Below are 25,261 nucleotides of genomic sequence, written 5' to 3' on the forward strand. Positions count from 1 at the left end.
ACAGCAAGTCTCTGCACAGCCCGTTTCTGCACATAGCAAGTGTCTGCATACAGCCTGTGTCAGCACACAGTGAGTGTCTTGCATAGCCTGTGTCCTCCACATAGCAAGTGTCTTGCACAGCCCCTGTCTGCACACACAGCAAGTGTCTGCACACAGCCCGTGTCCCCCACACAGCAAGATGCTTCTTCCCTCTTTCCATGCTTGCGCCTTAGGGTAAAGGCCACTCAGTGAGTAGAGTGCTTACTGGACAGCTCAGGTTGTAATATTAACACACTGTAAATGTAAATATCAACTTACAGAAAGAAAAGGCACCAAAAAAATACATCTTTATAAAAACAGTTAGATGGCATTAGTTGAGTTGTAGATGCATTTTTATGTGTCTCAACAACTAAGCTTATATGGAGTTGACATTTGATGAAGGCATAATTGTCATGCAGCCCCAGGTTTTATCTGGAGTAAAATACTATATGATCTAGTACAGATCTGGCATTCACACCTGACAGCAGAAATTAAGCTTTTTATTAGGACACAAAACCTTAATACCAACAACTATAAAAGCTATGAAAATTACAATATCATTTAGTAATATAGATTTTAATTACATAGTGTAGAACTATCAATAATATATTAGCATAATCTCTTGTAATGTTTCTTAAATACCATTGAATTTTATAAACATCTATACACTCAGTTAGGTTAGAGATTCAAGGCTTTTCCTGCCTTACATGATCTGTTGTACATGCCTTCATTATCTGTATCAAGGATTGCCCACACCCCCAGATATCAGGCGTATTCATGTTCTGATGTCAGATACAAAATGCAGGTTAAGCTCATGGAATACTTCAGAGTATACTGAGTGCCATTCACTGTATTTTTACAAATTAAAGATATATACATTGATATAATGAGTTTCACATTTATGGATATTGTAAATTAGTCACTTGGTTATAGGCCTTTCTTACTTTTAAAATATATACAGTATGCATTTTATGTTAGATATATTGGTGGAGATAGAGGTGTGGCTAACTATGTCGCCCTCGGGCTTTCTCTTACAAGTGTGACAAGTTAAGGAGGAACCAAGAAAAGTAAATATATAATCAAATGCTTTCAAAAACAAAAAGTGCAGTCTAGGGGTTTGGCTTAGTGACCGATGGCTTATTATATGGTACTGGGAAGCTTGAGAGGCCATGTTTAACCCTCAGCAATGCAAAATAAAAAGACCCTGTGATGGGTGGATGGCACATACTTGTAATTCTAGCATTGGGGAGGTGGAGGCAGGAGGGTGAGGAGAGTTCCTATAAGCTGAGCTACACAGTGAGTTCAGAACAGTCTGGGCTATGTACTGAGACCCTGACTCCAAAATAAAACATGAAAATAAAAGAAAGGAACAAAGTAGTATAGTCTGGGTTATTTGAAAACTCATAAAAGTTCTGTCCAAATGGAAGAATGAATTCTCACCCTCACTTCCATCTAAATATTTAACAGATCATTCACAACTGACTACAAGAGTAACTGATTAAAAAGAACTAGTAGTCGGGGTAACCTGAAGATCTTACATGTTATGTCTCCCAAACGCTAGGTATAAACTATTATTCCCAGAGGGTGTTGTGTTAGGAGTGGCAGGGCTGAGTCCCCGGCACCCGGCCGCCCACATGGCTAGCTTATGCCCCGAAATAATTACACGGAAACTGTATTCTTTTAAACATTGCCTGGCCCATTAGTTCCAGCCTCTTATTGGCAAGCTCTTACATATTAATCTAACCCATTTCTAATAATCTGTGTAGCCCACGAGGTGTGGCTTACCAGGAAAGATCTTAACCTGTGTCTGTCTGGAGTGGGAGAATCATGGCGACTCCCTGACTCAGCTTCTTTCTCCCAGCATTCTGTTCTGTCTACCCTGCCTACCTAATTTTCTGTCCTATGAGGGCCAAGGCAGTTTCTTTATTAGTTAACCAATGAAAGCAACTGATAAGATACAAGACCCACCTCCATCAAGAGGGTGGGCAGGAATATGTCTTAGCATCCACTAAGGTGTTATTATTTACCAAACACTGTGTTAAGATTGTTCCAAATCCTCCAATCACTCAACACTGTTACAGAAGTATTTATATTGTGTTCATCTATTCAAGGATAGCACTCAAGGAACCAGCCCCAAATGACAGAGAGAGCAAGCAAGTCTTAATAATTACACGTAGACTTGTTCTGCAGTGTGATAACCATGAGACACTGGAGAAAGTGCCCATGGACCTCAGTGCAGAGGCCAGGAACACTCAGATTCTCCATGTATTCATAAGCTTCTTGTTTCCATGGATCAAGAAGGAGCTGGTGACGTGAGTCATTGCCCTGCACACATAACCCTCTTACAACCCTCTCGTAACTGAGACCCTCTGCTGTGGCTGCAACATCTGTGCCAGCAGAGCATGTGCAGAGCTCATGACTGTATCATGATCATAAAGCACAAAGATATTCATGACCTAGTGCAAGATAACATGCCTTTACCAACGCACTAAGTTCAAGCTATCGTTTTCAATATGGCTTGTACTGGATATTTTTTTTATGACGGCATCAAATTCCATAAATATTACCTGTTTACACTTTGTCTTTGCTTTATGGTTTCCATTATAAACTTTATCTAGGAATCACAGTGCACCTTGTCTCCATTACACTCAACACGGAAGCACTGCCCTGCATACCAGCCTGAGAGGCGTTAATGAAGCCCTGCTATGCTGGCATCAGCTGAAGTCCCCTGTTTTCTGTGTTTTTGGTTTTTTTTTTTTTTTTTTTTTTTTTTTTTTTTTTTTTTTTTTTTTTTTTTTTTTTTTTTGCTTTTTTACACAATGAGTTGAATAGAGGTCACTGTAGTAGGGCAAAAAAATAATGTATTTCTAAGACTAAGGATGCAGCTCATTGGTAGAGTGCTAAAATAGTGTGCCCAGGGCCCTGGTTCAGTCCTCACTGCTGAAAACAAAACACGCACACACACATGGGGGGCAGTGGGAGTAATTGAATGTTTTGAAGGAGACCCTAAAGCTACAGTTTTCAGATTTTCAAGCAAACTCTAAAGTCTATTCAATATCTTCAGGCTATGTTTTTCAATAATTTCAGTTAATTAAGCCATATTAAGCCATGAAATGTTCTTCAATGTACATGTGATAAAAATCTCATTCTTAAGCTAGCTCACGGTTCCCACCACTTAAAAAGGCTTTATTGAGAGTTATTTCTAGCAAAAAGTGGAACAGACATGACTAAAATCAACGACTAAGGTTTCTAGAAGCCCGGAAGAGGCAATTGGGAAGATTATGATTTTGTTTCAATGTAGCACCATTTAGATGTATTTAGGGTTTGGAAGTGGTTAATTCTATATGGTGCAACAGCTTATACCTGGAAAGACTTTACAATCAAGAGGGCTGACTCTTAACATTGGCTGCTTAAAATGGAGAGGTTTCAAAGGCTGAGAAAGGCCTGAGCTTGGTTAAATGATTGAAGTAGATATAGGAGATAGTCACTAGGATGTTTTTACAAAGGCCCAGTACTGGCGTGATCGTCCCCAGGGTAACGATTAAGCTGAGTCTAAGGAAAATAAAGGGAAAATCCTGCAGCAGGACCCCCAGGAAGCCGAGAAGAGGGTTCTTAGGTGTGAAGACCATTCGAAGGAGAGATATAAAACTGAATATGTAGACCGGGTACACCCAGCCCGAGCTGTACACCTCTGGGAGCCCAGCCACACGCATCATTTCTATAGTGTCTGACCATGTGAGGAAGCTTCTCAGAAACAGCTCAGCCCGGACATCTCTGTGAGACATTGTTCTCCGGAATCCAGAGTCAAAGTAGGGCTCTATGGGCCCCGCCAGTGCATCCGTGTTGTTGTGAGGTAGGGACATCATGGTAGGCTTGGCTGTCTGGGCAGGTACAGGATTCTCATCACGTTTCACCTGTTCTGCCACGGTTTTTATCTGCTGCAAAGATGTTACATAGATGTTTTCGTCTTCATAACCTGAAAAACATTGATTAATTTGCATTTTAAGTACCTCTTTACTCTAAAAATGTTTGATTTATTTGTTACTAGACGGAGTTTGATGGCAACCCTATAATCCCAGTATGGGAAGGAGGACATGGAGGTTGGAGGATGGCAAAATGTAGGCTAATCTAGGGTACATAGCAAGACCCTGTCTCAAAAAAAGACGATGTAGGAGATAGATAGGTGATAAATGATTGATAGAAGACAGACAGCTAAGGCAATATTGATCAGTTAATAAAATCCCTTGTCAGGCAACATTGATGACCTAAGTTCAATGCCCAGAATTGTCTACCGAAAGTTCTCTGTCCTCCAAATGCCCATCTTGGCAAAAGCATGCCTGCATAGCAGAGATGATTTGTCCCATTCCTCCAGAGGATCCAAGGAACCTGAGTTTGGTTCCCAGCACCCATGTCTGGTGGTTCACCATATCAGCACCTGCATCTCAAGGGAGCCTCCAGTCCTCCATCCTCAGTGTGTAACTGCATCCACACATGCACATCCATCTACACAGATACGGACACGTAATGAAAACAAATCTTTAAATTTTAATCCTTAGAAGTCTAAAGTTTTGACATGGGAAAAATAATAACTGAGTGACATACTAAAAAAATATCAGAGATTCTTGGCACTGTGGCATTTTTTTTTCTGGATATGGAACCTAAGTTATATTCACATTTTGACAGAAGGGCATAACTGATTAGTTATTGGCTCCTTGAAACAAATGAAGAAATGACTATCAGTCAGTTTTACAGATCTAGCATCTGAAGCCCATGAGGCTAAATGATGCTCAAATTCAAACTCAGTGGCAGAGGTGGAGCCCTCTGTCTGAATTGCTCAACTCCAAATGACAGACTTTTAACATCGTGGCTGCTATTGTCAATGTAGAAGCAAGACAGTGTGAACTAATTATAAGAGATAAGTAGGAAAATCAAGTGAACTGACAAGCTTCACTCTGTAAGATGAAACAGGCTCTCAGGAACTGACTGAACTTTAATTCCCTAGCAGGGTTCAGTACTAAGAAGGAATCTGTTTGACCCACAGAGAATCATGAAAATAATTCAACTGTTCTTCCCCAGGAGTTTAAGAAGCAGCCGACAGGACTGGTCGGCTGAACCATCATGTTTGAATAATGAGACTGTATGCTAATCCATATACCTGTCAGATGAATGGGAAGATACCTGATCACTGTCACACTGTGTGTGTGTGTGTGTGTGTGTGTGCAGATGAATGTGTGTGTGCAAAGATGTATGTATGTGGATGGGAGCAGTTAACTCTGAGTGTTGTTCCTCCAGTGATGCCCACCTTGGTTTATGTTACTAGATCTCTCGCTGAGAACAGGGTTGGACTGTATAGGCAGAAATACCAAGAAAATCTACCTGTCCCCACCTCACCAATGTTAGGCTTACAAGTACTTACAATAGCCAAAATTTTTACATTTCTTTGAGAGTTGTTTTTTATTTTATTTGCATGGGTATGTTGTCTACATGTGTGTCTCCACCACACATGTGTCTGGTGCCTACAGAGGCCAGAAGAGGACATTAGACCTCTTATAACTGGAGTTACAGGTGGTTGTGAGCCACCATGTAGGTGCTAAGAGTCAAAGCTCTGTTCTCTGGAAGAGCAGCCATTGCTCTCACCTCTTAATCCATCTCTCTATCCCCATGTCCAGACTGTATGTGGGTTCTGGGGACTGAGTCAGGAACTCATGCATGCTTGCAAGCCCATCACTGGCTGAGCTACCTCCTGAGCCCTATAGCACACCATTTGCCAAACACCCATCCACTTAAACATCATTTTGTTGTTGTTGTTGTTGCTAAGATTTTATCAGCCTGGCACAGTTTACTGGGAAAACAAACATCCTGAGAGGTCCTGCTGCCTCAGAATACAGAAGGTAAAGGGAGTGTTAGGGAGGAAGAACTGAAAGTCAAAGGGATGATGGTTGATGTCAAGAAAAACTTGTTGGACTCAACGTGAAAACATTGTGAGAGAAGTAAGTTTTGATTCATGAAAAAGACACTTAGTTACTAAGTTAAGAGTATTTATTAGGTATTCAATAAACCTCTGTGATTTTTCAAACTAAGTATTTTTATAAACTACAAAGATTAAATTTTTTTCTCTTTTGTTTATATGTGTATATGATTGGGTGTAGTATGTGCATGTGTGTATGTGCGCGTGCGTGTGTGTGTGTGTGTGTTTTTTACATTTAGAAGCCAGAGGTCAACTTTACGGGCCTTCCACGATTGTTCACTTTCTCTCTCTCTTTTTTTTAAAATAAAATGTAATATTTTCCTTTGTTAAAAATAGACTTTTTCCTTACATAATATATCTTTATTACAGTTTCCTCTCCTTCTATTCCTCCCAGTTCCTCCCTACTTCTCCATTCAGATCTACTCCCTTTCTGTCTCTCATTAGAAAAAAAAACCCAGGATTTTCCAAGATAATAACAAAATATAGAATGATAAAATAAAACAAAAACTAATACATTGGATTGGACAAGACAAACAGAAGGAAAAAAGGTTGGGAGAAGGCAAAAGAACTAGAGACACACTCAGGGATCCCACAAAAACACCAGAAACACCGAACTGGAAACCATAATATATACACAGAGGGTCTGGTGCACACTCATGCAGGCCCTGTGCATGTTCCTTTGGTCTCTGTGAGTTCACATGAGTTCTGTCTTGTTGTTCTGGTGTCCTCCATCACCTCTGACTCTTATACTTTTTCAGCCTTGTCTTCTGGGGGGTTCCCTGAACTCTGCAGGTAGGGATTAGATGAAGACTTCCCATTTAGGGCTGAGTGTTCCAAGGTCTCTCGCTCTCTGCATAATATCTGGATAAAGATCTTTGTAGTCTCTGTGGCTGAGCAACAGCTTTGGTGACCAAGAACCAGAGAGTAAATAGTCCAGGAACTTAGGGTAAAACCAAATTCTACTGTTCTGGAGAAAAGAAGTAGCAACAAAATAACTCCTAAAGACATTTGGTTATGCTCATAGATCAGTGTTTCCCACATTCTTTTTTAAAATTTTTAGTTAAAAATTTTTCAGACAATTTATCTTGACTACATTCTTTCATTTTCTCAAACTCCTCCCAGATCTCCCCGTACCGTGCTTCCCACCTAACCTGACGTTTGTTCCCTCTCTTTGATTTTTTTGTTCATAAAAGGTAAACAACTAATTCCCACGTCTTACCGTTTTTCCTGTGCATGTTGTGTACTCTGGTTATCCCAATTTTATGATCAGTTTTCATGTTATTGAAGTCCAGCCTTAGTAACATATTTCTAAAAACTTTACTTATTATTGCTACCAGTTGTTTTTATTTAGCTAGTTTTTTTTTGTTTTGTTTTTTAAGAAAAGGTCTCTCACTGAACCTGGAGCTCACTAAGGTTTGCTAAGACTGCTTGGTCATAAGCTTCATATCTGTCCTTCTCCATACCCCTCTCTGTACATACCTCAGCACCCCAGTGCCTGGTTTTCTGCTTTCATGCTAGGGATCCTTAAGAACGTGGATCTAGTACTTGTCTGTAACCCCTGGGTACCTCTTTACCCAAATTTGAAGCCACAGTGTCTGAATAGATAGCATTTCACAAACAATACTAAGAAAATGTGACATTCCATAATTTATTACTGCTTTAAAATCTGTAAAATTCTCTCTTTAAACTCAAATGTTCACTTCTATATTTCACTAACTTTTAAAGAATTCAGTAGACTGTTGAAGAGATAGCTCAGCTGGTGGAGTACTTGCTGTGAAAGCATGCCAACCTAGGTTTGGTCCCAGAAGTCATATTTTCTAAAAAAAAATTTCTGGATGTGGATAAATGGAGATAGGCAGCAAGGATTTAATGGGCAGCCAGCCTATCAAAATTATCAAGGACCAAACCTGTGGAGAATCTTGTTTCAAAAACACAGGGAGCTCAGGTTGACCTCTGAGCTCTCTATGTATACACTGCTGAGTAACAGTTTTCTCCATGATTGAAACAGTCCCTCCTATAGGGAATCTCTTTAAGCAGGGAGGCAAAGAACTCAAAACAGCTTTAGGAAGTCCCTGAAGCTGACCAGATTCACTAGGCCGCTCCCTGCCGGAGGAAACAAAGTTGAGAGTCCCTCTCAGACTAAGGAAGCTGAGTTGCAAAGAAGACTCTGTAGTCAGACCAACTACCTGGAAGAGATTTAGACCAATTGAGGCACCCAGGAAAGACACTCTTCCAAACTGTTGAGCTGCCTGGAGGCTGTGCAAGCTCCAGGTTCCCAACTTTTGTGAGCTGTTACCCATACTGGGTTGGGCTTTGGTGACACAGCTGTCTTTGAGTCATTTCTGCTTCTGTAAGTAACCACTCAACCATATTCCTGTAAGTAACCCCAGTTAAATTCATTGGTTCACCAAGTTGGACTTCAGTGGTCTCTGTACTTTGTTCTGTTGTGGGCTCCTTATCTGAGGTGAATAGATAAGGATGCTATATCTCCCCCTAAAAAAGTTTTTATTTTTCACATAACACACACACACACACACACACACACACACACACATATGTATATATGTGAAAGAAGTCAAGAGAAATTTTATTTCTTAGAGTATGCAATGGCATAGAGAATTCTCCTTTGCTCCACTTAGAAGACAAAGTTGTTTGTATGAACAACTAAATCTTGAAAGTTGTACAAAGAAAGGGAGGTGCAAAACAAAAGTACTGGGATATATATTACAAAAAAGCAGAAGGGGGTCCCTATTTGAGAGGATGGAGGGGACCAGCGGGAGAGGAGAAGAGAGGACAGAGAAAGCCAAGGGGATATCTATGAGCTGAATAGGATTGCAGCACATCAATAAAAAGAAAAACAAAAATTCTTTTGCCAACATTAAGAACACCGTGCACATTGCCAGCTTGACAAACGATTGCAAACTCAGCTTGTTTCAAGGCCAGGAAGTGGCACTGTAAGAAGTGATACATTAACCCATCATAAATGGTCACTGAGAGTTGTGCTATCTCAGAAGAGCTGTTGCCAGAACAGCGAGTTCTCAGCTAGCGTTTGGTTTTGAAGAGATACTAGGAGTCTGTGTGTATTTGGTGAAATTGGGTCTGGAAACACCACATGCCATGCCAGCTCAGTGGAGACTAGTTTAGACTTGGAGGTGTCATCCTGATTTCCAGGGTGACTGGCTCAAACTATGAAGTAGAGCTCTCTGTCTCCCAGAGGGGTAAAAGAGGGGTGAAGAGGCCAAGAAACATCTGGGCCATTGGAGCAGAGGAGCAGTGGCCTACCAAGAACAGAAACACCGTGAGTTCACATCTGGCCCCAGGACTAACATCCTTCCCATGTTAACACAGCTTAAATGTCTTCTTAAAGCTGACATTCCTTTTCTTGCTGTAATTATTGGTTCTGTTTGGGCAAAGCTTTATGTGTATGAGCAAAATGAAGTTTAGAGAATACAATATACTCATTCCCTGGGAGGCTCAAGGTGCCCTGAACATATTGAAAACCATAGTGAATTTGTGTTAGAGGCTGAAATAGCTTTCTGTCTTCGCTGCACTAAGTGAACAATTAAACAGCATTATTTTGATAGCGGGGAAACATTTCAGGTGTAATTTTTGCCTGCTTTACTTTACCATTTACTTGTATTGATTTGTTTCTGCTTCTCACTTACTCCCCTGATGTCTGTGAAGGCTTTTGTGGACAAAATAAGATACACCAGAGAAAAATGGTAGTGAAGCACTTTTAGGTGATATGTATTCCTCTTGCAAAGAAAAGAAGGCAATACATTGTGTACACAGAATGAAGAAAGGGATAGGGAGGAGCATGGAGAAGGGAACTTAAAATACCAGGAATGGAGTGGATAGTAAAAGTCACAAATTAGACACCCAACTGCCTCTTCTGATCAAACAAATGTTAGAGAACCACATAACAGCTGGGCATGGTGTGGACACTCATAATCCTAACACTTAGGAGTTTGAGGCAGGAGGATCACCATGAATTCAAGGGCAGTCTGCAAAGCAATGTAGCAACGTAAAAGCAATGCAAATCTATGCTGCAAGATTTTGTCTCAAAAAGTAAAAAGGGCAACCAGATAAACAAAATCTCTGCACCAGGCCTAAGTTAGACTTTAGACAATAATGAAGCAAATGGCATGGAAATAAACTTCACAGTAATGACGCTGAGTCTCCTGTAGTCGAAGCAACTAGGATAAAATAATACACGGTGGTGAAACTTGAAAGGGAAAGTACAGTCATCCCATGGGATTGGTTCCTAGAATGTTCACGGGATGCCAGATCCAAGGACGTTCTAGCTCATGATAAAAATGATGCAACATTTACAAATAAGTTATTTATATCCTCCTGTAGAGTTTAAATCTTCTCTCCACTCCTAGTAAATATGATACAGCAAGAATGTCCTATGGTTGTTATGATATATAGTTTTTAAGGAATGATAAAAATAATTCAGTGTGTGGTCAATGCACCTGTAGTTTTTCTCAGACGTTTGCTTTTTGATATGTGCTCCTGTGTGTGCACACTAGCAAGTGGGTGTCCTACTCACTTGCTCTCTACCTTATTTTTTTGTCAGGCAGAATATCTCACTGAAGCTACAGCTAACAGATTCAGCCAGACCTAATGGCCAGCAAATTTTAAAGATTCTCTTGTCTCCACTGTCCCAGCTCTAGGATTACAAACCCATAACTTTTTATACATGGATTCTAGGGGTTTAAACTTGGGTTTTGCCTGCCGGCACAGCAAGCACATTGCCCACGGAGCCATCACCCCAGACCTCTCAAACATTTCTGATGTAAGGTTGGTGAATCTGTAGAAGCAGAAACCATGGCTGGTGGGGAAGACAGGCAACTGTATAGTCTGTGATGAAATGCAATCATGGGGGAGTCTAGGGGAGAGCTCCTCTGAGCAGTGACAGATGCGGAAGGAACTCGACAGGAAATGGGAATATCCTTCAGTTATCAGAAATGAAAAGTGTTGCTGAGAGACTGGAAAAGCAGAATAGAGATGCGGTGGGGAGCTAACTTTCTTCCTTCTGTGCATCAGGCACAATTCTAAGCTCTTTGTTTGAAAAAGAAAAACACAACCGTATGAAGAACACTGTTTTCTCCTTACAATGGTGAGTGAAGCGAGATACAGAGAGATTAAGCGCTATTTCCAGTGTCACAACATTCACAAGCAGAAAGAACAGAACTAGTGTCCCAATCCCATAAAAACTATACAACAATCTCCATGGTAGATATAGATTAAATAAAACGTTTGGGGCCAAGATTAATGTTTCAGACTTTATTCTGAGTTAGGTAGTAGAAACTATAAAACAAGGATCTGAGCAAGAGAAAAGCCCACATAAAGGGGAAAAGAGGTCAAAGAGGACCAGTGAGGTCAGCAAAGGCACAACTGACGGTAAGAGCTCAATTACCCAGACACAAAGAATTACTCAGAAAAAAAAATGGTATTAGTCTTTCAACAGTCTCTAAACTTTTTTCTCTGAGAGTAACACACTCCAAAGAAAACTAATCTATGATTCACACAGAACATTGCGAGGAACTACAGAAAATTAACTGTTGTTTTAATATTTCTTTAAGCTTGTTTCAGCATAACACTTTTAGAAGACAGGAGGAAAAGAAGGCAACACATTCAAGTGTGTGCCAAAGGAAATAACGGACATTGTGATTTTAACACTACAGACTCCTCGCGGCAGACAAACAATAATGCCAACTAACCAATGATGAGGTGTCCCTCCTACCTCACAAGGCCCCTTCAAAGTAGGGCTGGGTCGATGTCCAAGAACATTGACTAGTGTGTGACCCCTAGGACAGCTATAGATGTGTTTAAAAACAAAAGGCAAAAATATTGGAGAAGAACAGAAAATCAAGAAGGTGAAGCAAACAGTGAGTAGAAGCTTGTCACACTGTGGTTGTGGGTAGCTTGGTGCCTATGGGGAAAGTCCGAAAGTTTGAGAAATAGGGTAACACGGCTGTCTTAACAAAATCATGAGATGATTCCTTGTATTTTCCCATCCTCACCACAAAGAAGAATGCACCTCAGATCCCCATAGATAGAATATCTGGAGTAGAGGCAGCTTATATCCTCCAACAAGAGCTTACAGTGTGCACCAACTCCCAATTCTGTGATCAGTAGTCAGGGATTCATCTTGGTTTGTGCATTGGTTTTTGTAGGTATGTTTACAACACAGAAACTGGCAAGTACTATGAATCGGGGGCTGGGAGGTGGCTCTTAGCTAAAGTGCTTGCTATACAGAAGGACCTGAGTTTTGATGCCAAGCATCCACATAAAAGATGTTGGGGAGGCAGAGACTGGAAAATCATGAGGGGTCACTGGCCAGTCAGTCTAGCCAATCTGGCAAGCTCTAGATTTAGTAAGAGACCCTGTCTTTAAAAAAAAAAAAAAAACCTAGGTGGATGACAGATGACAGAGGTAGACATCCTGGCATTAATTTCTGCTCTCCACATGTACACACACATGTGCCTATGCACCATCACACACATACACACATGCACACATACATATGAACATGTATACACACACAAACACAAAACTAGTAATCACCTTCCCCACTTAGAGTTCAACCCTGGAGAGCAGCTAGTTAAACAGTGACCAACATAATATTGACTATTTCCAAAACCATATGAAATTTACCCTGAAATGATGAAGGGGAGGAGGGGGGAAAGCAACAGGTGGAAGAGAAGGAGAGGAAGAAGGCATGAGAATGACGGCAATGAAGAAAAGGAGCAACAACTCAAGGCAACCAGCCCACCATGGTTTCGGGAAGGGCTCATGAGCACACAGTCCTAGCTGTGAAATAGCTGTGCCAATTCCATGCAACAGACGATGCATTGTTATTCGGAAAATTCAGAAAGCCCAATGTCCACTTTCAGTTCCCTGTTGAGCACTGCACGAGTCTGCTCATAAAAGCATGTGCCATCTCTGGGATTTAGGCAGTGGGAGCTGTTAAAGGGACTCGTATCTGAGGGTACAACTGGAAGGTTGGAGGTTTAGATGGGTCTAACACCGATCAAGAACTGCTGAAACCTGGTGCAACCGTGTTTGGAAAAAGGGATTCCATTTTTTAAATGTTGAAAAAGCTTCCAGATCAGAACTTTCTAGCCTCCAGGGCTGTTCTGGCCTTCTTCCACAGTTATAATAAGGTTGGAAAATAGGGATGCCTTACTATGTGTATAAACAGAAAAATTACAATAGTATACATTTATAGCATATGTATTCCTAAATATGTTATTATATATAGTATATATAATGTAAAATAGTGTGCCAAGTATTTTTAAGTATTTTTAACCTTTGAAGGTAAAACACTTAGTATTTCCTGTACTGTTGCAAATAATTGGGGGATTCAAGTATCTAGACAGAGAGTAGAGTTAGAAATGCTGATAGGAGCCCCAGATGAGTGACAAATGGTGACACACAGAAAAATGAACTCATTCCCTGCCTTCAGAGTACCCATCTCAGCTTTATTTACACATACTCTGGAGTCTGTTAGCACTGGGGAACAACGAGCCTCCTGTGAAAGAAACAACTCATAGTAAGGTAGCAAGCCAAAGCGTGGTCCAAAAACAATGCCCCTGACTCAACAGACAAAAGCACTGGAGTCCTGCATAGTCTCTATCACTGAGATCGGCCCTGGGCCCCTTCTTACACAGGCTGTATGACTGAGTCTCTTCTGGAGCCCTTGAGAACATCAGGAAAAGCTGGCACGGTGGTCTGAGAATCTATGTAGCTCTACAATGAGAGATGCGGCAGAGACTTGGACCCAGAAAAGAACGACAGCACAGTGCAGCATTTGTATAGCCCCAAAGAACCCAGGAAGACAGAGAGATTCCACCGGCAGCAGCTGTCATTTCCCCAACTGCAGAGGCCTCTCAGATTCGAGCAGCACTGAAGGTCCTGGAGCTAGGAAATGGAAGTGCTGATGTGTTTACTATTCCCAGAAGACTGTGAGCTCATAGAAAGCAGCTTTTCCTCATTTCCCCCCCCCCCCGACCAACCATGCACACCCAGTGAAATGGGGGCCGTGGTGGAAGCAGAGCAGAAGAAAAACAAGGTTCCCAGAGATAGGATCCCACCTTCCACATGCACACAACATAAACAGAGAGCAAATGCGCTCATTGTGCAAACAGTCCCCACTTGTCTAAGGTAAGAACACAGAGACATGGAAACTCAATAGCCCAAGCCTGGCATCTTAAACTTGTCTCGGCTAATATAGCTGTGGAAAACGGGGCTTGCTCTTTATCGTAAAGGAATACACACTGCATTCTTTATACCCCTTTACTATTTTAAAATTTATTTATTTATTTATTAAAGATTTCTGTCTCTTCCCCGCCACCGCCTCCCATTTCCCCCCAATCAACTCCCCCTCCCTCATCAGCCTGAAGAGCAATCAGGGTTCCCTGCCCTGTGGGAAGTCCAAGGACCACCCACCTCCATCCAGGTCTAGTAAGGTGAGCAACCAAACAGCCTAGGCTCCCACAAAGCCAGTACATGCAGTAGGATCAAAACCCAGTGCCATTGTTCTTGAGGTCTCAGTAGTCCTCATTGTCCGCTATGTTCAGCGAGTCCGGTTTTAGCCCATGCTTTTTAAGACCCAGTCCAGCTGGCCTTGGTGAGTATCCCTTTACTTTTATCTCTCTGAAAATCTTAATATTTATTTCCAAAGTATATTGCAAATATATTGTATTCTTGCTTTCTGTGCTATAATTGTTCATGGCTCTTTGCCCACTGCAGGCAAAAGTAAGCATTTTGTGACACACTGTTAAAAGCATCTAAGGCTGAAGCTGTGGGGATGGCTCAGGGAATACAGCACGTGTTTGCTGGCATTGGGAGCTGAATTTGACCAATGCCAACACACAAATCTGGGGAAGGGTTGGTACATGCTAATCTTCATACTGGGAAGGCAGAGGCAGGCTGATCCCTGGGACTTCATGACAAGCCAGCCTATCCCAGTTAGTGAGCCCCAAGCCAGTAAGAGGCTAGGTCTCAAAATTCAAGGAGAACAGTTCCTGAGGACCAACAGAGAAGATTGAACTCTGGCCTCCAGACACATGCCTGTGTGCGTGCACGCATGGCACACACACACACACACACACACACACACAGAGCCAACCTAATCAAATGAAGCCTAAACTCAAGGCAATTTAACACTAATGCCCTATGTCTGCTGGCATGAGGCCGATGCTTGGAGCTCTAATACTGACAGCCAGTGCGTCATTAAAAGACAAAATCAGAAATGTCACTCTACTCTCCCCCATAGTCCTGGAAATGGTCACTTATTTCTCCAGAAAAGGAAAAAAAAAATATCCTAGAACTACAGTGTTCTGAAACTTCCTTCTCTGTAGAAAAGGGACAGCAAGGAAGGAAACAGACTCATTCTTGGCACAGCCCTGAACACAGTGTTCCTCAGACTCAGTCCCAAGCAATTGCAAAACCACACATCATAGAAACCCAGCTCACACTGTATGTGTGCATATTGTTTAATAAGCTATTCCTTAAGAAGAAGCAAAGAGGAACTCAAAATGGCATTTTTATTCAGAAAAAAAATATCCTGTGCCCCTTCCTATTTGTGGGGGTTTAACACATATACACAATCTATTGTGATTGTATTCACCCCATTGCCCTCTGGTATCCCTACTCCTTCCCTTTGACACCATTCTTCTTTCCTGAATCCCCACTGGCTGGACCAGAACAGAAAATGACACCTCTTTTCACTTTGCTTCTTTTAACCTTTTTAAATAAAACCACATGTTTTATATTCAATTTAGTTAAGGTGGGATGCGCTGCATTCTAAAGAAATTTGGGAGGTAATTAAGTCCTTTGGATTTGGATCTAGTCCCTCAGAGTTGAAGTGGTATTTGCCATAATCCCCATTACTTCCTGTCTCCAGGCAGTCTCATCAGAGTCAGAGACTCAGTGGTCTGGGGTGCTTTAAAAAGCTTGCAGGTGGCAGAGTGTGTCTGCCTGTGTTTGGATTAGTGAGTACATATGTACTCTCATTTTTTTTGTGTGTGTGTGTCCACTTCCCCTTCTCAGTTCTGGGATCTTGGGCGTGCTCTCACAATTCCTGTGGGTTCCCTTGTGCATCAGCCCTGCTGTGTCTGGGCGACACTGCCACTATCTCCAGCCTTTCGATCTTTCTGCCTTCTCTTTGACATAGATCCCTGAGCCCTGAAGGAAGAGGTCTAGCAAACACCACTTAGGGTGCTTTTTCATTCTGATGTCTTACTATATAGTCCATGCTTGCTCTCTTCCTGCCTCACTAGCCAAGAGGAGAGAGTATAGCATGCAACATGGATACTAAATTTGAAGAGACTCTCTTGGGGGTTTGACTTTTAAGGCTCCTCATATATGTTAACAGGTGGCTTTGGGTTCAGCACAAATAACTTAAAAGTCCCACTGTATCACCATTGTCATTCAGTTAAGACTTTATGTTTGGGGGCTGGGGATTTAGTTTGGTGGTAGAACATGTGGTTAGTGTATACAAGGACATAGGTTCACTCTATAGCACAGAAACAGGAAGAGGAGTTTGAGAAGGAGAGAGAGATGGGAATTACATTTTGATAAACACTATCAGGAAGACAGCCAGGGGAAAGGTTCCTCTTCTTCCTTCCCTCCCTTCCCTCCAAGCTGCTGAAGTTGGATCAGTTCGCCCATTCCACCTTTTCTACAGCTGATGTACAGATTTCTCAGCATTGCTGAACAAAGTCACCTACTGCCAATTGGAAGCAGAAGAAATTCTTTCCACATTGTTCCCAACAAGTTGCTCATGACCCTGTTAACCTCCCCTTGCCTGCATCACCCCTGCTCCCCCTACCATGAGCCCAGGGCTTCCCTAGTTGCACACGCCCCCTGCAGCCATCTCTACTGCTCTCCACACTAAGTGTGCATCCTATTGCACGAGGAAGCTGCGGCAACAGCGCTGTCAGTTACCCCTGGTTTATTTCTCCCTTTCCTTATTTTCACAGTTGAAAGCCACCTAGGAAGCTTTAAAAGTCACTAGTCCTGTGTACGACTATAAATAACAGAATAATACATAGCCTCTAAAACAACTGCTATAGCCACAGCCTTGCTGCTCAAAATCCAAATTAGCTGTCGCTGGATGCAGCCTGGGTTTCAAAAACACAAGACCCCTTAACTGATTCTAATAGATAGCTGGGGATGAATACAGCTGCTCTTAATTCAAGACACACAAAGTCTCATCTGGTGAGGTTTTCTGTTTAACAATCGACACGTGTTCAGTCTGGCCCCAGAAGCTCCAGATCAGCCACTGGGATACTTAGCTCTAATATCTTTAATGTTATTAAGGAACTTATTTTAATTTCATGTGGTGTGTGTGTGTGTGTGTGTGTGTGTGTGTGTGTGTGTGTGTGTGTGTGTGTGTGTGTAGTATACACATGCATGCAGAGCACAGAGGAGGATACTGAGTATTTATCACACCCAGCCTAAGTCCCCTAAATCAGAGCTTCTCACTGAATCTGAAGTTGGCTGGCTGGCTGGCAGCCATTAACCTCCAAGTTCCTCCTGTCTCATAGGCCATAGTACTGTAGTTACAGACACGTGAGGAGCCTCCCTGACACACAAACAGCCATAACCAGCTTTTTATGTGGTGCTAAGGATTTGAACTCATATGCCTCATAGGAAGCAAGTGTTCTTACCTACTGGGCTATCTCCTCAACTGCTGTAGGTGATTTTATATGCTGCATCCATCAGAGAAGTAGAAATAGAAGAGGCATAAGTTGAAAACCTCTCCTGAGTCAAGTAAATTAATGTATTATTTTACTTAATTTATTAACTATTTGTGAATTAGCAAATTTATATCCTATACAGAATTCAATGGGCAGGGTCTCTCTATGTAGCAAAGACTGACATGCAACCTAGAATTCTCTTGCCTGAGACAGTAGAGTATTAGGATTGCAAGGGTAGACGTCAGGCCCAGATCAACTTTTCTGTGTTAGACTAAGTTTTCATGTAGAGAAAAAGAAGACTTTTAACCATAATGACAAAGACCAAACCAATAAGGAGAAATTGGCAGCCTGAACCAAGAAAAAAAATAAAAATTCTTTCTATCAGAACCACCATGACAAAATTGAAAGGCACTGATGTTGTAGCTATGGCAGGCAGAGCTTAGCTTCCCTAACATTCATGCCATAACCACCCAGTGTGGAAAAAATCATATTTCATTACTAAGAACTAAAAGTTACCAATGAAACAAAACAATGCTGACTAGCACTATAATTTTAACTAATGTAAACTCTGAAAGTCATATGATACATTTTGCCTCTGAAATTGGCAAAAACAGGATAAAAGACAAAGTCGAGAAGGCAAGTGTGTGTGCTGGCCCTACTACTTAGGAAATGAATTAGGGCATTTTGAGAGAGCCATTTGGCAACATATATTAAAATTACAATCTTATGTGTACCTTGTGTCAGAAATTCTACACAGGAGCATGTATCCTAAAGAAATATTCACCTTAGCTACTGAGGTCCCTGCAGTGCTTAGCCCGGGGCTGTAAGTCAAAAAGAAGGCACAAAGGAGCTGGACTAGGGCCCTTGTGAGCAGATTTATTGGAAAACCTTACCCTGCCAACATCATACCTGGCACCACCTTCGCTCTGCAGAGCGCTGAGGTTTTCCACTCAAATAGCCTGTTGACCTCATCTCCAGCAAGCCTTTGGGTACGCAGAAAGCTCGAATGCAGTCCAAACACTATTGCCACACACCGCCCTGGCTTCCCGTCCCCTTCTATATTTCCCTGTGTGAGCCGCCAGCCTGTAGTAGTCCCTGTCTTCTGGCAACGTGGTTGCCAAGGAGTCTGGGCATGAACAGATGCTCCGGGTCTTCTGAGGACACTCTGCAGTCATCATCCTGATATCTTTAGGCTACAGTCCAGAGGTGCTTAACTCTTTCCATTCCCAGCTTCTGTTTGCCCATACACCTCCCTGGGAGCCTTCTAATTCCCCACACACAGTGCAGGGTCACTTTAAATCAGGTCACTTGCATTGCACTATACATGTGTTTTGCCCTTAATGTGTCTTCTCCTTCCCGGGTCAAACAAACGTTGCTTGACTTGCTCTAACCACACCCCTGTCCTTCTGTAACAACAGTGCCTGTAATAGAAAGATTTTTTAAAAGAATAAATCACAAATCTAGGTGCCCAACAAGATTTGCATCGTAAATCATTAATATAATGGAGTATTTGTGACCAATAAAAATGGTGATATCATTGATAAAAATAACAGGAATAACAAGTCCACTATACACTGTAGGAGAAAAATCACAAAATAAGATGCTTTAACTGAATATGTAACAAGAGCCCATCAATCATAAACCTCTAATTTGTATCATATAGTTATAGTTGGTTAATTTGTTTTCCTTTTTAGGACCTTTATATTGTAACCTCTTTAGATGAATATATATTGTTTTTGAAAAATAAAGTCACAATGAAAGATTCAAAATATTGTAATGAAAAAGTTGCATGGTTTTCAAGAGCACTGTGCCTCGACCCTGTATATTCCATCGGGATAGGCTTGCTGGTTCTGAGCATCAGGTTCTGAGCATCAGTTCTGAGCATCAGGTTCTGAGCATCAGGAGCCACAGCAAGGCTTTGTGTGGGGCTCCTTCTGCCTTAGATGGTACAGAACCATGCTTTCCTGGGAGCTGGATCTACAGAGCGACCAGGCTGCTTCAGTCACGCACTGCCCTACAGGAGGCTCAGTCTACAGCTCAGAACAAGCTCCTGGATTAGTGGTCTTCAAACCTTTGGCAGAAAAACCTCCTGTTATCTCCAGACAGAACTTTATGTAAAACATCTCCTAAAGAAAAGCCCTGTTGTCTGACTGAAGCAGGGACTGCGACTGAGACCTTTGATCTTATTAAACCTCCTTCACTTCCTTCTCCAAGTCCTCTCCCCCAGAGTTTACATGGCACCTCTTGAAGCTGTTTTGCAGGTTTGCAAAGTGACAAATTGACAGACTAGTCATAGATGGTTTTAAGAAGGCAGCTTCTGTTCCAGTAAAAGGTTTGTTGACTGATGGTATGACATCAAACTGAGTTACTTTTACTTCTGGAGCACGCCCATGGGTTACATGCACTCTTGACTTCCTTGAGGTCTGAGCTTGGTCAATGGCGAAAGATTCCTCTCTGCTCACCTACAAACCTGTAAAACTCAGACCTCTCCCTTGGTCTCTGTTGGCCTCTAGCCCTTTATATGACCTGAGTGTTCCTTCACCTGTAGTCCAACATAGTATTTACACACAGACCCTCTAGCACTTTAACAATATACTCTTAACATTTTGCAACATGGGTTCCAAACTAGACTACAAACTCTACTTAGCTGAGCTAGGCTGATAGGACTAAAAACTCCCACTTAGCCATTGATATTATTGTGTTTATGTCTGCATCTTCTTGTTTCTATGGGGCTGAGAGATCTTGATAGATAATGATAGATATCATTAGGATTCAGGCGATGGAATATCTATTATAAATCCTGAAGTAAGGAGACTTCTGACTCCTCTAGAAAAGTTACTTCAAATGAAATCTGACTCTACTAGATCCAGTTTCAGGTCTTTTGGTAGGAGAGAATAGTATGTTGTCTAGTTGAAAGTAATGGGTATTGTTTGAAATCCCTGAAGCCCAGGCAACATGTTAGCACCTGTACATTCTACAGCCAAAGGGCTGTGTTTCTAAATGACTTCCCATCTTCTGTTTGCAGCTTCTCCAGAAAAGTAAACTTTGGTGGAATAAGTCAGTATTCCAGCTGGCAGGAAAAGAGACAATCCACCCAAATACAGAAAGCATATCAAGGCTTGTTGCAGACGCTAAGCACGGGGCTAACCGTGTTTGGATCTGAGCGGGGTAAGCAACCACACGCCAAAGACAACTATGCTAAAAGCGCAGTTCTGGAACAGTAACTAGTCTGAACAAACAGGAACACAGGAGACTTAGAAGGAGTTGGGGTCTGAAATGAGAACAAGATGGCCACTGAAAATAAAGTAGAAGTGGTTGATACTCAGCTATCTGGACCCACGAGTAAGAGCACAAAATAATCAGCATGAGCCTTCTCTTAAAGTAAGAGCAAGAACAAGATGGCAGAGGATGAGGAAGTAGAAGTGCCGTCATTAATAGGAGAGCCAGCTAGAAATGAGAGCTTTGGGCTATTTTTTTTGCATTCTTGTCATTTGTTGTCATATGTGGACATACAGAGATCCATGTGCCTGCAGACTACTCCCATGGGGGTTTGTTTTAGGTGAAACACTGCACTTAGAAACCATGCTGTCATATCACTGGACACCTTGGCATTCTCGCTGGTGCACACCTGTAATTAAAGCCTTGGGTGATGGAGGCAAGAAGATGAGGAGCTAAAGGTCAGCCTGAACTACACAGCTAGCCTGTCTTTGCAAAAATGATTTTTAAAACCAATGTGTTTAAACAGTAAGTTTCAGAAGATAAAGGAAAGTATACTATTGACTCAAAAATCATGGGATTTATTGTACTAATATGCATACTAAAATCTGAGTTCAAAATCTACATAAATATTAAATATACGTGACATTAATGTTTTTAAAAGCATTTTGAACAAGTTCTAGCTTTTAAACTGTGGTTTTATTATTGAATTGCAGAGCTAATACAATATATTTTAGTCAACCCTCTTAAGTTTGGGCAGAAAGGGGCTGGGGGAGGGTCTCAACTAAGAAGTGCGAGACTTTGTTCTGTTCTAGTCCCCTTCCCAAGACTGATTTCAAAGCTTTTATTTAGTTTTTATCACTGTTGGGTACAGAATATGGATTCCAATAATCACTATAGATAATAAAGTGCCATTAACTTGTACTAAAAAAGATATGTAGGTGCATTTAAAAAAAAAAAGAACCTTCATTTGGACAGAAAGTCACACCAATATGCAAAATAAAGAGTCCTCAAGAATAGAAAAATCTGAAAACAGATCTGTAGCTTTAAGGAACTAGAGATGTCCCAAATACTTAACTAAGACACTTGGGTTTAGAGGGAAGCTGGAGCTTGGGAGAATTTTCCTCAGCAGGCAGCCCCTGGACTGCTATTGAATTGTCACCAGCACAATGTTGAACATAATGGCACACAATCTCCTACCCAAGGACAGAATGGAAGATGAAAGACTCTGCTTTCCTGGTGGCATACAGGACAATCTACCTTTCAGTGTCCAGAGCAAGAGTGACTGCACAATGGTTCTGTGTGGTCTGTAAATGGCTGGCTGTCTCTGCTGTTATCCTTGTCACTGTGACGCCTTACTCCATCCGTGTTGCAGGATGGTCTCCCAGTATCCGCCCATTTCCAGCATACTCTCACAACAAACGTTGATTCTTATAATACAGCATGTCAGTCACTGCAGGCGGAGTTCCTCTGTGTCCCAGCAGCCCTTTCATAATAATCACACTGAGCCTTAATTTTAACTATAAATGCTCAGCCAATAGCTCAGGCTTGTTACTAATTGGCTCTTACAACTTAACCCATTTCTATTAGTTTACGTGCTGCCCCGTACCTCGTGGCTTTTACCTCTATCCCACTTTGTGTGTCTGGCTTGTTCTCTGTCTAACTGGTGACTCCTCTGACTCTGCCCTTTCTCATCCCATCATTCTCAGTTGGGCTTTCCCACTTAATTTTATCCTGTTCAGCTATTGGACAGTCAGCTTGTTTATTAAACCAATCATAGTGACATATATTTACACAGTGTACAGAGGGATTATTCCACAGCAAGTCATACTTTGGCACATGAAATAAATGGAACTGAAAAGAATTTATGACTGAACAAAGAGTAATCAACTAATGAGATACATTTTTAAAGGCCAATCTATATTTAATTTCAACTTTTCACTTAGTAGGAATGTGGTTTGTCTCTGTTTTACTAATGTGAATATTTGCCTTTTTTAAATCCATAATAGGCAATTCTCTAAGACATAAGTAGGATTTATGCTATTATACTCATTCTTGTAGCAAACGTATTCAAACAAAGAGACTTTTTTTGTTACTTCCATTGTTTGTTTTTTGAGAAAGGATCTGTCTATGTAACTAGGCTGGTTTTCAACTCTTTGTCCCCCTACCTCAGCTGAGAACATAGGTGTGTGCCATCAAACCAGGTTCAATTTTATTTTATTCTTTAAAATTTAAGGACTTAAGAACATTTCTAAAATAATATGTCAATGTTTTCTTCCTAGAGCAAGTATTAAGCTTTAATGGTATTAAATATTTGATTATTTTACAGATCTATAGGCACTACCAATATACAAATAAGTAATAATGACTGATATCAAAGTATGCTTTAAAATATTTATGTCTAGGTATCTTCATTTTCAATCTTCTCTCAGTGGTGTTACCACAAAGAAACACTGTCATTATTGTTCATTAAGCAACAGGATAGCAGAAAGATAAAAGATAAGTAAAGGGCTACTTACTCATTTGACGCCCTCTTAAAGGATATATCCTGAGTCTCTCAATAATATCAACCACAATCAGGGACAATAGAATCAGAGACACTGGCAGGTCAAGCAAGGGACCAGTCGGTAAAACTGGAACTGTTCCGTTGGCATCCTTTTGAATCTGTTTTCAGAGAGTCATTTAAGCACATTTAATTAGTTTGCTTTATTTGTTCTAAATTCTGTCAATAGTCTGCAGACAGTACTAAATTTATCATAAATATATTTACTGAAAAATTAAAAGCTCTGTTTTTAGCTTTTCAGGTTTTAAACACAAGGCTTTGAACCATTTCTAAATATGCAAAGGGGTTTCACACAACTGGAGTCATTTTTTATTAAAAGTAGAGACCCCCCAGATGAATTAAAAATACAATAACAAAAGACTGTGTATATAACTCAGTTGGTAAAGTACTTACATGGCATACATGAGGCCCTGAATTTGATCCTCATTCTGTGTGTGTGTGTGTGTGTGTGTGTGTGTGTGTGTGTATCTTGGTGTGTCTGTGCCTATGTCTGGGTGTCTGTGTTTCTGCACGTGGATGTGGTAGCTTGAAAGAAAACCACTCACAAGGGAATGATACTAACAGGAGGTGTGGCTTTGTTGGAGTGGGTGTGGCCTTGTTAGAGGAAGTGTGTCATTGTGGAGGTGGGCTTTGGGTTCTATTTGGCTTAAGCTTCGCTCAATGTGACCTTAAACCATTTCCTGTTGCTTGCAAGATGTAGGACTCTCTACGTCTCCAGCACCATGTCTGCCTGCATGCGGCCAAGCTCCCCACCATGATGATAGTGGACTGAACCTCTGAAACTGTAAGATAGCCTCCCCAATTAAATGTTTTTCTTATTAAGGGTTGCCATGATCATGGTCTTCACAGCAGTAGAAATCCTAATACACTGTATGTCTGTGTGAGTGTGTGTGTGTGTGTATCTGTGTCTCTCTGTGTGGATGTGTATGCATGTATATGTATGTAAGTGTGTGTATGTGTGTGTGTGTGTATGGGTGGGTGTGTTTTCTCAGTAAAGGTGAAATAGACCACTCCTTCCAACTCTACTTCTAAACAGAGCCCTGAAATTACCAGGTAAGCTCAGCTAAGCTTTCTTCTGTATCTGCTTATGGTATCTATAAGCAATACAGCAAAACAAGCCTGGGTGCATCATATTCTTGGTGAAACATTGGAAGTTTTCTCTCAGAAACAAAACAAAGATACCTTTGTAACCAATGCTAGTCAACTTGTCTTGGATATCTCAGAGAGTCTAATAAATCCAGGAAAAATTAATAAACTTTACTAAAAACAAAGAAAAATTAAACATTACTTTTCATAAACTGTATAAACATATATGAAGAAAATGCTCCCAAATGAATCTATTCTTTTTAACTCCTAATGACAAAAACAAAAATAAGATTTTTTTAAAGATAAAACCATTAACTACAACTTCAATCAGCATGTCAATTATAAAGCATATTCTGAAATGCATGTGGAAATAAGAAGGGCAGTAGTAATAGGTGGGAAGGAAGGTAGAACAATTCGCTCCTCTGGCTCTGTAGAACACTTATAAAGCTATAGAATAAGTCGTGAGGTGTGAGTTAGCACAGAACAAACAGCTAGGCAAAGTGGCGACACTAGATGCTTGGGGACAGGTCAAACACATGGACACCTGGCTTATAACAAAGAGAACTCTGTTGAAGCAGACAAAGGAGTTTTTAAAGCATGGTTCTCTACTCGATAGAAAAAAAACTTGACCCACCCCTATACAATGTAACAAACAACCATTAAAGTCAGACTGTGGATCTAAAAGAAAGAGAAGAA

The 25,261-nt window shown here is 41.1% G+C and overlaps 1 protein-coding gene across 1 annotated transcript in view; it reads right to left on the bottom strand.

Moving 5' to 3' along the window:
• Nucleotides 1-692: 692 nt before the first annotated feature.
• Nucleotides 693-25,261, bottom strand: part of Tmem236 (transmembrane protein 236) — a 48,206-nt gene continuing 23,637 nt past the window's right edge. Inside the window, exons 3-4 of the mRNA XM_050144761.1 lie at nt 23,436-23,580; nt 693-3,994 (exon numbers count right to left, since the gene is read on the bottom strand). Of these exons, the coding sequence (XP_050000718.1) occupies nt 3,429-3,994; nt 23,436-23,580 (711 nt within the window). The 3' untranslated portion in view covers nt 693-3,428. The remainder of the gene's footprint in view (nt 3,995-23,435; nt 23,581-25,261) is intronic.

This window comes from Alexandromys fortis, unplaced genomic scaffold (assembly GCF_014885135.2).
Source record: "Alexandromys fortis isolate MF-2015 unplaced genomic scaffold, M_Fortis_MF-2015_v1.1 scaffold_52, whole genome shotgun sequence".
In the NCBI taxonomy this organism is placed as follows: Eukaryota; Metazoa; Chordata; class Mammalia; order Rodentia; family Cricetidae; genus Alexandromys; species Alexandromys fortis.